A 14,130-nucleotide genomic window follows, 5' to 3' on the forward strand; every position below is an offset into this window, starting at 1 on the left:
AGCTTCAAACAGAGAACCTCATGTAAAGAAGCACTACACCCAATTAAAGATGAAATTCAAAGTGCCGCTTCATGCAGTTTGTCACGTTATCTTGCCAGCACCATCACAAAGATTTTGAATTTGCTCAGATTTACTCAACATTAGCTTCTCTAACCTCAGGCCTTCTAAATCAGTCACTGTGGTCGATACATAAATCTAAAAGGTATTTCAAATACTCGTGGCACAGGTAGGAGACCAAGAGATTGCCTAAAGAATGGGAAGGGACTTCCAGTTCTTGCTGCTCCGGCATCTGGTGAAATTGGCTGTTGCTATATGCTATGCCATGGAATTAATTCACGTCTTCCACCCTCCAAAAGCTGCATTTTTCCGGAGTCAAAACTTTGAAGGCACTCTTTTACATATGGAATTTGAAGTGGAAATAATCACAGTAGTTTTCCATCACATATATGATTATTGGTAATAAAATGAACTTGTTATTGCATTTGTGAAAGAAACAGTTTTAAAGCTAGGAATAAGTGAGGTAAGTGCTAAGTCTATTTTTTTCCGTTACTTTTATCATATACATTAGGAAGTATAAATTGTTCTCTTGTCACCTTCTTTGAATAAATGACAGAAACTGACTGATGAAAGTACAAATTACATAGGAAACAAAACTGCAAATATCTTTAAAAGAATGATTTTACCTCATAGGTGGTAAGCCATTGTACAGTTATTCATTTCTAATCCCTTTGCCATCGATTTGAAAGGCTGGATATACCTGGCCGTGTAATATTCTGTTACTGTAAACCCCTCCACAGAACTCTCTGGGTAAATTACAACAAATCACTCATTTAAGTTACTAATACCAGTCTTTTAGCTGAAGGATGAGAATTTTCTTGATGTCTTAAGATCCTGGTGGTTGTCCCAGTCCTAGATAGTGTGTTCACTGCCTACAGTAGCCCTTGAGGGGATTGTTAGTAGTTTTTAGGGCCTGGAGTATCCTCTCGGCTTTCCATGATTGTGTAGCGAAAGAATAGATACAGTTTACACACATGCATGATAATACGTATATATGTATATACACATCTGTATATATGTCTATATATATCTCTCTCCATCAGCTCTTGGCTCAAATTAAAGATTTGTGATTGTATTTGCTGTACCTCTGTACATGACATGGTAGGAGCTTAAGAGAAGAGGAAAAAAAGTTAATCTAGTAAAGGGATTATAGTTGAATAACATTGTGGTTTTCTGAATGCACAGCTCGAATTTTCAGTTGTTTCAGTGCCAGGTCTGTGACTCCAAATCCAGAGACCTTGTTTCAGAAGAGCTTTAAAACTTATTTTTAGCCTATCATGTAATTTAAGATGACTATGACATGAAAGTGCATGAAATTTGGATTTTAATATTTAATATTACATTTGTACATTTGTCCTATTCTGAACAAGGTTGATTAGCATCATATTGCAAGGCTTTGGAAACTTACTAAGTTTAATAATAGAAAAATAATCAAGTGAGGATTTGCAGAAATTGAGACATTACAGAAGGCGCCGAATGGCTGTTACCAGTTAACATGGAGCAGAGGAACGTGTGCTGAGAACATGAGGCATTCACAGATGCTGCTGCTGAAATGTGGTGGTGGTACAGCAGATCTCATCGCCTGTGAACAGCAATGAGCACCATGCTGGAGGGGTTTCTGCCCACTTGTAACCCTCGTGTGCCATTTGCTTTAAGGCTGAACAGGAGCCCATTGCAAAGCATACTTGCAGCAAAATTAAAGCACTTGCTCGCTTGGGCCCAAAAAGTGTTTTGTTAAAGGGCAAGGTAAGGCCTTGTGGCAAAGGTGAAGTTCTGTGGGTGCTTGTTACAAAGGTCTCCCTTCCCACTTTGCTGGTTTTTTTGTGAACTGGTTTTTAACAGGTGAAGAAATTGAAAGTCACCATGGGATGGTTGTGTGAGTGAGGCTGCTCCGTGGGGGGTCTGTCCAGGGAGCCAATGGGAATGGGGCCAGAAGCAGGGCTGGTGTCCCCTGCTGTCACTGGGGCAGGACTTGAGCACCCAACTGGGCTGAAATGGGGCCCTGGCCCCAGGGACAGGGTGTTGAGGTGAGGCTGAGCTGCTAAGGGCTACAGGTGCCCTTTGGCCTGTGATATCTTGGGGCCTTCAGAGGATTTTTAATTCTGTTTATTGAGTAACAAAATATCTCTGAATTTTATTCTTTTTTTAATAAGGCGTTGAGTAACATCTTTCTGTGCTTAAGGAATGCACAAGAGGAGTAATGATTTTCAAGTACAGTGATACCAAAACACCTCTTTCCTTTCTGTAGAAGAGAGATGCATGGATATAGGAACTGAGGGATGTTAAATGTGCCCTTGGAAGTCCCCAAACAGCAGGGGCTTATTAAACACTTGGAGGCAGCTCAGATGGGAAGGCACCAGCTCTGGTGATGTGCCACATCAGTGGCAGATGTTCGAAACAAAGTGACAGCAGAAAATTACAGATACATATCTGTATATACAGATGTATATACAGATACATATCTGTAGTTGTAGAAAAAGATTGGGAAGGTTTGAAAATTTCAGTGTGTGACATATGCTATGCTTTGAAGTAAACCTTCTTACTTTCTCCCTTTATTTTATGTACGTTTAACATTAGTGGAAGGAGGGATCGCTTTAAAAATACTTTTTTTTCCCGATTTATTGCACTTGTGATAAAAGGCAGCAGACTGCAGAAGGAGCTGTAAATGCCTAATATGCATTTATTAGCTCGGATACTGTTCAGTCATGCTGATTTTTATAGCAAAGGAATGTTGATTTCCACTCGGATATAGTTAACTAGAAACCTTGCTAGCAGCAGGTATAATCAAATAGCACACTCCAGAAGCGGTAGGAAAAACACATGGATGTACTTACAAGCGCTTTATGAAACGACTTGCAAACCAAGAAAATGTAATATTAATATGTAAGAAACTAACAAACTTAGTGATTTTGTCAACAGGTCAGAAATAGGAGACTAAAACTATTTCTTCAGAGACTTTTAGAATCTTTATGATAAGATGCTTTTGGCTTAGCAGGTCAAGAGAGAGGCAAGAAGCAAGGGAAGCTTTGTGCCAAATTGGGTTTGTAATGCAGGCACCCCAGGCAGGAACCTCAACAGGTGCTGTGGTGATAATGTGAGAATCTTCTGAACAGTGTGATTCTCTTAGTGGTCTTGATAAATCAACGGTATCTGTGATTTTGGTGTTCTTTGACAGGAGTTTATCCCTCTGAAACTGCTCAGCAGATTAATAATAAGATTCTGCTATTATGAAATAAGACTGATTTTATAAGCTCTGAAAAATCTGAAACCTGGATGAGTAGAGGTGTTGATTTTTGTGGATATTGGGGAGGAGGAGGTTCCCTCCCATTTGGCAGGGCTGCCCTCTAGTGCACTGCAACCTAAAGGCAGCAGTTCTCTCAGCATACTAACAGGGCTCCCTTTGTACAATGAAAGGGTATTTTCACAAATTCTTACATGTGAGATAGATATAGATATGTATACGTACATATATTTATGTGTATATACATATGTTTATCAATTATATTGGAGTGTCATCTAGAGTTGCTTCTGCTTGTGTAGAGATAGCTGATGAAAAATTAACTTAGGTTTTTACTCTTTCTTTTTGTCTTACAAAACAAGATTTCTACCAAAACACATTTTCAAAAACATTTATTATTCCTTAGAAACTCTTTAGGTTAGGGGTAATATTCAAATGAGACAAGTCTGTCAGTCATTTTAAGGTTGCATTTTATTAGTGGAAACATGATAAGAGTAATGAGCTGCAGCTGTGGTTCACGAGAGGGAAAAGGGGCCACATCTGTGTGTCATCACAACTGCCCTGCTCCCCGCAAGCAGCAGAGAGGAGCTGCCATCCCAATGCACCTTCTTCCTTTAGGCATGATTTCCAAATATCCTGGAACAGCCAGAGCAGCTCGTGTTGCACTTGACCTTCCCGTCCTCTGCTGCTCAGGTTTGGGCTTTGAAGTGTGGGATTTCATTTTCACGCACCCTCCTCGGTCCTTTGGGAGGTTGATCTGTGGGATCCATTGTGAAGTGAGGGCAGAATGCTGGGGCTGCTGCGGTTTGTGACGAATGCCGGTGACTCCAGGACCCCAAGGGCTGAGCTGGGGTCACTCTGCTCGCTGTCCCTGTCCCTGCACGCGTGGGACACCCTGAGCTGTACGTGCCTCAGGTGAAGGTGAGTGGCAGCAGTGGTGCAAGGAGGAAGGCAGACATTAGAATCCAATTTGTGTCCTTCCCAGATTAGGGAATGAGGAGGAGGAGGGGATTATTTCACCCAGATAATAAATGCTTATGTTCCTAACTTGCTACATGCAGTACAAAAGGTCTCTTGGTGTTCCCATAAGTCAAAAATATATTGAAGTTTCTCAAGTCCATGTAAGTTTACAAGTTAATTTTATACTGGGAACGCTGTACTGCAGGTGTTTTTCTTCTGCTCTAGTTGTGTATTGCCCTCCCACATTGGTGGTCACCACCTGTTTAGTCTTAGTACATTACAGCTAGTGAGCGTCTTAATGATTTTTAAATTACATATTGATTTGCTCCTTAATGCCTTTCCTTCCCCATGCGTTGTTTCTCCTTGTTGGCATTCCTAGATGACTTAGTTCACCAACTTTTTTTGGTCAGCATTTTCATAATCTTTGCAGACAGGTCAATATTTGTTTCCTACAAACCTTGTGCTGAATACCAGCCCTTGAAACCTTTTGAGTGAGATGTGTGTCGTTCAGAGGGTAAGGACGCTGGTCAGGAAGAAGGATTGTTCAGGTGCAAAGGGTGATGTCTGACTTGATAAATTAGTCAGCATCAAGAAACATCTTAATTCATCTTTGTTTGCTTTTAAAGGCACTAATGTGGATTCCCAAGAACAATAGTATTTGAGCATCTCTCCCATATTGTGCTTCCTTCATGCTTGATTCTTAATCTGTGTGCAAGGCAAAGATATTAAGGATGTCTCCGGTCCTGCTTCTGTGTGCTGCCTACTGTGGGCAATGTGAAACAACCTCCAACACAAAGTGGCAGATCAGGAGTATCCATGCTAGGGCAAAAGCTTTGGGGGGTTTTATGCTTTGACTTTCACTCTGTTTTGTAAACAAAGATGTGTAAAAATATAATAAACCTGTAGCTAGATGAGCAGTGACACAAAGGCTGGTTTGTATTTCTATACATATACATGGCTGCTATTACCTTATTGTCAAAATACACAGCCCAAGTATTTAAAAGTGAGATGTACAGAGAATGAATTAGCTATCTTTTCAATGTACATATCTGTGTGCGTGTCTGGATTTATGTGATGGAAGCAATGGACTGTGAACAGTTGTAAGATGCTGCAGTCTGGCCACAAGAGCACGCGTAAGTTCATGCCCCAGTTTTAGAAGGTGATTACGCTACTTCTTACTACTACCGGCTTACTACCTTATTCCCACCCTGTGGTTCGGAATTGCACTCATATGCTGCATCCATTTCTATGCGCAGTCAAGATTAGCGGTACTTAAGCAGAAGTCATCAAGTATAGAGTAATCTTCAATTATTTAACTGTGCAAAAACGTGTCTGTGTATGTCTTTGACCTCCAGTTGTGACAGAAGCCCAGTACTTTCTCTAAATGTTATCTTTTTGCCTGAAGTCCCTCTGCAATGAAAACCTGAAGAGTGTTTCTCTGCATTTATCAGAGAACGCTGAACACCACTCACTGTTAAGTCCACCTTGATGAGGAAAATTGAACTTGATTACAGGGGCACAGGTTTGAAGGGTGGGATGGGGCAAATCATGCCCATGATTTCTCGAGCTATTTGCAGAAAATACAGAGTGTGCTTTCTTTCTGTGCCATGGCAAAACCAGTTCTAGACTGTATTCCATCTTTAGTGGTGGTGCTTTTTGCCAGAAAATCAATAATTTCTTTTTGTGACCTTTTTGGTACCTTTAATTGCCCCTAAGATGTAAAGAGAAAAGATACCAGTTGAAGGAGATGATACATTAATTTCTCCAGCGTGTCTCTAACAAAATCTCTACTTACTCTATTGGGAATTGCCCAGAAGAGTCACTTCACCGCCCAAAAAGCCCACATCCATGTCATCTGCATGTTTTGCATGTAAACCTTCTGCCTGCAAAAATGCCCATTCTCTTTCTAGCAGTTATTCATCATGGGCATTTGCAGTGAGCACATGAGAGCTGTTCTGTCTAGTTATGACTGAAATATTTGGAGTCTATGCAGTCAGCCTGGCCAAGGTTTATGAGGCACAATTGTGCATAGAACTTGTCTTAGAGGAAAGATAAGCTAGAGAAGCAGGAGGCTTTCTGTCCCACTTTATGCTTTGCTTTGTATTCCTGTGTGTTTTGTACTGATCCACATATCTTGAAAAATAGGTGTGTTAAGTAGGATGACTGAATCGTTTTCTTTAGCAGAGGATGTGGTGTATCATCTATAAACAGGATTATGCTTTCCAGTACCTTAAGTCACATATTTTCAGGCACTAAGGTTACATAAAGCCATTAAAAATATAACACTGTGGTTCTCCCCACCCATCTGTGAGCAAACAGCCGAGTGTGATCTCTTGCAGCTACGCCGAAGCAAAAAGACCTGATATGGCTGTAGATTTGCAGGTGCACAGAGAGAGATGGATTCAAATGAAGCAATAAATACAGACAAAAGGCTGGATTCTTCCTGAAAGTTCACCTGCTTCGTGGGAAGCAGAAGCTGCAAAAAAAACCATGTTATCATAAGTGTAGTGTTGGGTCCTTACCTTGAGGAGGAAACTTCACAAGACAGAAAGTGTCTTCTCTGTGTGTCCCACTGGAAAACTTTTAGGCTTTATGACCCAAAGCGATCCCTGATTTACACAGTTGTAAGGCCTATGCATGCAGTGTTGTATCACGTTTCTCCTGTCACACTGGAGATTAGTCTTAATATTCCATACCAAAGTAAATTATTTTCTTACAAATGGGTCAAGAAATTGAAATTATAAGGTTCAGTACCTGTAATTCCATGAAAAAAAAAAAGGTAATCTGTTTGAATTTGAGTGATTTTCAAGAGGTTTTCATTGGAATGCTCTCCTGGTTTGAATTACCTAGTAGTCACTTGTTGATGATCCAGTTGTCTCTTTGAAAATCAGAGAAAAAGCATTTCTAGTGCCTTGAAGACTTGAATTGCAGACCTTTCAGCTGAACAGAATGCATTAATTATTCAGGCATTTCCTACATAGACCTGTAACAGTCTTTTATACATACATACATATATATACATATAGGCATAGAGGTAGATATTTATTGTGCTCTCATTTGCTCTGGTGAGGTATGGCTGAATTTTTGGAAGGGTTGTGGAACATAGTGTGCTGACCAGTATCAGCACATTGCATTTGGAGCACAAAGAGCTGTGGCAACAGGTGGGAGGCATCATTGCATAAACTCTGACCAACTGTTTGTGGCAATTACCTGAGAGATGTGCGGCACCTGCACTCCACAGAGCTCAGGTCACCTTTTGCTTTAAGGGGAACAACGGTCTGCTCTTCATTTGTGGATTGGTAAAGTCACTCTTCTGTACTGAAGGCATGTGATGGTTCTTGTTTGTTTTGGGAAAAAAAAAGGCAAAACAAACAGAAAAACAATGGAAATAGTAGAAGATTTTCTCTTCCTTTATTGCATATTAGGGGTAACAAACACTGTCAAGCAACAGCAGCTCATTCATTTTAGAAAATTAGCCAAACCATGTTGTGGCCCTCTGCTTGGGAAGCAGGTGTCATGGAAAGCTCTGCTCTGTTTTCTTGGGAGCCTGTGTTTTCCTGCAGAATTTCCTTCTGTTGATCTGTCTCACATGAATTTCTTTCGTGAAACGTCAGCATCTTCCCCTTGTGTGCTGGTTTTGTACAGCGGTAATGGAATTGAGAACCAAGACTGTGAATGGCAAATAGGCTTCCTGATGGAGTGATTGCGTGGAGTGTGAAAAAAACGATTGTGAACGCATCTGTAATTCTGTTTGAACTTCAGAACTAAACTCTTAATTATGTTTTGCAGGATATGAATGATTACTCACCAGTATTTAGCAAAAAGCTCTACAGGGGAATGGTCGCTCCTGATGCGGTCAAGGGCACTGTTATCACTACTGTTTCAGCTGAGGATCAAGATCCTCCGGTAAGCAAAAAGGTTCTATTAATACTCTGCACCCAAGAGGGAAAAATCTGTAACTCTCATAAGTGATCTAACTCTCTCAACATCAAAGGTGATTATTATGAGTTTCACAGAGCGGTAACTCATACATTTTTTTATGTCAGCCTGTCCTTTGTTGTTGCGGACAGAGGCCACATTTAAAATGGTTGTTCCTGAAGCTGGCAAAGCTAAGATACAGCTCCTTTCTGTCAGGAGGATTTTTGGAAAGCTCTTTATTCAACTTTACAGTGTAGATGAATAAGAGGAATAGCCAGGAAGGAAAATCATGCCTGTCTGGTGGAGTTCAGCAGCTGAAAGAGTAACAAAGTACAACTTTGTAAGATTATGATTTTCTTGATTTCACAGCGGTCATGCATTTCGAGTCTGAGGCACCACGGGGTCTCGTGGAGCTGCACAGCTCACCAGCCAGCCCTGGCAGGTGTGCAGAGTTTGAACTGAGTGCACTTGTTTTGGGGATAAGGTTGATTTCTGCTGCTGGCTTTTATCACTCTTCTCTGGGGAAGCACTTGATTGACAGAACTGGGCACATATTCTTGACTTGCTAACTATTCTGAAGAGTAATATCAATTTTTATAATCAGAGGTTGGTGAACATTGGTGACCAGATGATACACTGAGGACAATAGGAGCCAAAGATGTTCTGCCAGCCAGGTTTAATTTTTAATTGTCAGTGTTTGGCATATTAAGGAGAATAATCCTCAGGGAGAAGAGTTCAGAGAGAATATGCCATGCACATTGCAAGCTGATGGCAATACTTTGACACAAATCAACTGTAGCTTAGCTAAATACGCTCCATAGTAATTTATTTACCACCTAAGTCAGAAATGCTAAGGCAGTGTTTCTGTAAGGACAGTCTGCTATGCCCTTGTAAAATGTCCTAACACACCAAGGTAAGTAAATCACCTGCGGGTGATAGGTATCAGTGAGGTATTACTGAACATGGAGGCACTTAGGGTGGTTTATAACAGCTGAAGATCTGGACTGTAGTTTGTTTAAAGTATGTGAAAGACAGTAGTATCATCAAGCAGGTAATGAAGAGCAGTAGTTATCAATTACTAGTGCTACAGAGTATTTAAGGTATGTGGCAGCAGAGGACATAGACGTTATTTGAGCAGTAAACAAAAGCAATGGAGAGAGGTGTGCCTGGATGGCTAGCCTGGGACATTTTGAAGGGGAGCACTGGGAGATGTTGGTACCTGATTTTGAGTGCCCTGCTTACAGAATGAAGCCCGTGGTGTGTGTTAAGCTCCTTCCACATAGCACAGGCACATTAGAATAGGGTCCCAACCAGCCAACATGTTAAGCACAAATCTGCTTAATTAAAAGTAGCATAGTTAGCATGTGTGTGTGATAAACTGATCTCAGAGGCAAGTGGGAATTTCTAGAGTCTTGCTTTAGGGATGCTTCTAATAATGCGTAGCCTAGGACCGTTCTCATTGTGGCGGGCACCTACACTCTCCTTCAAAGGCACATCTGGGGTACTCATAGCTTTTGGCGTGTGGCAGGAACGAGACGATTTAGTGGTAGTGCCTGCTCTCCTCCCTCTACATCCTGTTGTATTAACCTTGCTAGGAAAATCCTTTCCATGGGATGTTAAAGATCTACACTGCTTTCCCTCTGCAGACTGAAGGATTCAAACCTTCAGTTCTGTTTCCATGTAAAGTATCATACCAGTCAGGAAAGAGGCTGGCCAGAATTCCTGACAGAAAGGCGCATGTCTGCAGGTGTGTGGACGTCTTCCAAGCCAGGAGGTTGCTATTAAGGTAACAAACGGCAGCACCTGTGGAAATAATGGGCATAAAAGGTTAACCAGACTTGTACCCACATCACCTGGTGCTGGACTTGAACTGTTGCACTGAAGCAAGGGCATATGTCTCTGGTAGCCTTGTAGAAGTCTGGAATGTAGAACTCCATGCTGTAACCCTTCAGAGGGCTTGATAAGTGCTCATATTTTTGTGGCCTACCTACGTGCTCACTCCCACGGCCTTTTTGCTCTGTGGAAGTCTGGTGCTTTGTCTGACCCTCCTGTGCTGTTCCCTGGGGCACACCTGGCCTGGGTTTCCAGCGTTGTCATAATCAGTGTTTAAAACAGTGATTTGCAGGGGAAGGTAGGCTTAGTTGCTCAGATCTCATAGCTATTTGCTGGAAAAGAATTTTTAAATTGACTTAAGACTATTTGATCCTGCTCTGTGAATGACTTTTACTGTCACATTTCATGAATGTCTTATTCTTCCATATGTTAGGAACAATATCCTGGGGATTACAGAATGGAAATTGAGATCAAAGTGGGCAAGGTTTCTAGGTGGCATTAGAAGCCTGCACAGGCTATGTTTATACCATATATTGCACAAAAGTATTAGCTCATTTTGCTAACGTTTCTTTCTGAATAAAGTGCTTACGCTGCCAGAGTACTAACACGAGATTAGTAAACCTTGCCTTGACATAAATGGGTCTGAATTGCATTCAGCTTTGCAGGGAGTTCAGCAGATGCTTTTTAGCTGAAGAAGCTTTTCTGTTGCTCTCCCTGTGAATGATTTTGGAAGCAGGGAGGTACGAAATACCATTTCTGTTCCAGACTCTCATCCCCAGCAGTTAACAGCAAACACTTCAAAAGGAAACGCTCTGCCCGTATCGCAAGTGGAGTCGCTTCAGAGTGATGTGCCAGTGGGGAAAACTGGCTCTGCGGGACCGAGGAAGCTGGGATTTTAGGAATGGAAAATAGCAAGTTCATCAGTGACAGTCCTATGGAGCGCGCTCTGCCCCTTGCACCAGTATGTATTTGCTCCATCAGGTTTGTCATACTGACCTTGTGGAAAAACCTGCAGAAAGGGATGTAAAGGGTCAGCGAAACTGGGCAAAAAGTTGCATTTCTGTTCCATGGAATTTTCAACATAAAAGGGTCATTGAGGATCAAAGAAAACAAAACATTGGTGCTAGAGAATCGCTTCTTAACTTTTGTTTTTATGCAACTTTTATTTAATAGTATGTATTGCCTTACAACAGGATATTTTGGTCTCGATCAAGTATTTGCCTGCTCTGATACAACCTCCATTTTATAATCCCCGGGTTCAAAGTGTCTAAATTTTAAAGAATAAGATATTGCTGACCTGCTGAATGAAACAGAATAGTTCAGAAGCTGATTAACATGTATTTGCAACTATTCTTAGTTGTGTGGAATCAACATTTTCCAATACAAAGTTTTCACTTTTTCATTTACGAAACAAAACACCCTCCTGAATTCTCCTTTTCTAACATTTCCGTCACTTGAACAGATAAATGCAGAAACTGGCCGTTTCCTCGGCTATTTCTATGCGTTTCTTTTCCATGGTTTTGAGTGGTTTATATTTGAAAGATGTGGGGATCGCTCGTGCTTCTGTGGAGAAATCGTTGCTCATGCTTGAGAGAGAGATCAGAATCACTGACTGTGGGATCCTGTTTATTACTGTTACAACAGGCCTGGGTGCATACGACAGTAACGTTGACATAATGTTCTTCGGAATCAACTGTTGCGTTTCTTTGGTTTTTATGAAGACTTAAAAATAAAGCTGCCGTTAGGCATTTAATGAATACAATAGCCATAAAAGTTAGCCAGCTATGGAGGAAAACTTTTAAAACAGTTTTTGAAAGTTTATATTTTATTTCAAACTAATGGCTGATAGATTTTACTTTTAAGATAAAAGAAGATAGAGCAAACTGTGAGGCGCGAATGGCTTTGTTTCTTTTTCAGACCGAACCAGCCGATTTAGATGTTTCGTGCTCCTGGCAAATCTGTATTTATTTGGAGCTGGCTTTGATGTTAAGTGGTGCTACAAAGTCATATTTGATGTGAATTCACTGGAAATAGTTTTTAAAAATGCACAGTGTTTTTTTCTGTTCAGCAGGAGTACCTTCCTCTAAACTTACCTTAAGGAAAGAATTTGCTTAGTGATCATTAATATTTTAGTTGTTTGGGTTATTTAAGCTGATAGAATATTATTTGCAGGGTATCAATAGATCTATTTTATCAGGTCAGGAAACTAAATATATGTCTATTAAGAAAATAAGGGCAGGTCTTGTAAGAGGCTAACTAATTTGAAGTCACAGAATCCCAGAATGTCAGGGGTTGGAAGGGCCCTGGAAAGCTCATCCAGTGCAATCCCCCCATGGAGCAGGAACACCCAGATGAGGTTCCACAGGAAGGTGTCCAGGCGGGTTTGAATGTCTGCACAGAAGGAGACTCCACAACCTCCCTGGGCAGCCTGGGCCAGGCTCTGCCACCCTCATCATCAACAAGTTTCTTCTCATATTTAAGTGGAACCTCCTGTGTTCCAGTTTGAACCCATTGTCCCTTGTCCTATCACTGGTTGTCACCACGAAGAGCCTGGCTCCATCCTCCTGACACTCACCCTTTCTGTATCTGTAACCATGAATGAGCCACCCCTCAGTCTCCTCTTCTCCAGCTCCAGAGCCCCAGCTCCCTCAGCCTTTCCTCACACGGGAGATGCTCCACTCCCTTCAGCATCTTGGTGGCTGCGCTGGACTCTCTCCAGCAGTTCCCTGTCCTTCTGGAGCTGAGGGGCCACAACTGGACACAATATTCCAGCTGTGGTCTCCCCAGGGCAGAGCAGAGGGGCAGGAGAACCTCTCTGACCTACTGACCACCCCCTTCTAACCCACCCCAGGTACCATTGGCCTTCCTGGCCACAAGGGCCCAGTGCTGGCTCATGGTCACCCTGCTGTCCCCAGGACCCCCAGGTCCCTTTCCCCTACCCTGCTCTCTAATAGGTCATTCCCCAGCTTATACTGGAACCTGGGGTTGTTCCTGCCCAGATTCAAGACTCTACACTTGCCCTTGTTCTATTTCACGAAATTTTTCCTCGCCCAACTCTCCAGCCTGTCCAGGTCTCTGGATGGCAGCACAGCTTCCAGTGTCAGCCACTCCTCCCAGCTTGGTGTCATCAGCAAACTTGAAGTACCGAAATTTTTCTGTTGTCGTTTTACAAGTAATGTAGACTATTCCCCTGTCAACACTGAACTCAGCCCAGAATAAAAGCCAAGCTCAATTTTTTTCATCATGTGCAATAAAAGCTTTTCAGACCTGCTCAGCTCTTCAGAGACTGCCCACTGTCTTCCACAAACCCCAGCTTTGCTCTGTGGTATCGAATTCACACAGATACTATGAAAAAATCTGAAATGTTCTGCACCTGCATGTGATTTCTCTGCAGATAAGGCAAATTTGAATTTCCCAAGAGCAGCAGAGCAGGTTTGGAGTAAGAAGGAGATGCTGGCTGGTGTCAGTGGAGTTTGGCTCTCCATTTCACCCCACAGGCACCGTTCTCAGTCCATTCCACCTTTGAGCTGCTGGATTGGGGCTGTCGCAGGGTTACCTTGTTGTTTCTCCTTGTCCCTCAACAGCAAAGGTGACAGCAGCAGGGACGGGCATGGAAAAGGTACAGAAAAATTTCAGGCCACTGAAGTCAGCCTTAAGAAATCGTAATAAAATACTAACAAGTATTTTACCTACTGTGTCACTTTTTGACTGTAAGTGGTCAGTCAGTGATGCTCCTGAGGAAGGTTCATGGTTTTATCTGTGGCTTTTGGCTTCTAAAGGACAAGTCCTAAATACAAACGCAATAATTAAGTGGTCAGTGAGGGTGGCATGGGTAAAAAACATCATGCAGGTGAGAGAGGAGAGGTTGGAAGAGGCTTGTGGCACAGAGTTTTGTGATTTACAGTAGCTGTGTGTTTCCTCAGTGATTTAGAACCTTAGAGCACATAGGGATGGACGTGCCACCAGTGACTGTGATAGGCTTCCAAAACCAGTCATAGGGACTAAGAGAATTTCCTCTTAAATGAATTCCTGTGTGATTAACTTATTTGAGATGCGGATGAAAAGTTATCTTGGTGGTTTTGTTTAAAAAAAATGTCCCCTCATCAAACCTCCGTGCAGTAAAT

The 14,130-nt window shown here is 42.0% G+C and overlaps 1 protein-coding gene across 12 annotated transcripts in view; it reads left to right on the top strand.

Moving 5' to 3' along the window:
- PCDH15 (protocadherin related 15) overlaps positions 1–14,130 on the top strand; it is a 684,798-nt gene that overhangs the window by 584,213 nt on the left and 86,455 nt on the right. For all 12 annotated transcript variants that reach the window (XM_071811575.1, XM_071811571.1, XM_071811570.1 and 9 more), the window contains one exon: positions 8,045–8,161. In XM_071811575.1, coding sequence (XP_071667676.1) covers positions 8,045–8,161 — 117 coding nt within the window. The remainder of the gene's footprint in view (positions 1–8,044; positions 8,162–14,130) is intronic.

Source organism: Patagioenas fasciata, chromosome 8 (genome assembly GCF_037038585.1).
Source record: "Patagioenas fasciata isolate bPatFas1 chromosome 8, bPatFas1.hap1, whole genome shotgun sequence".
Classification (NCBI taxonomy): domain Eukaryota; kingdom Metazoa; phylum Chordata; class Aves; order Columbiformes; family Columbidae; genus Patagioenas; species Patagioenas fasciata.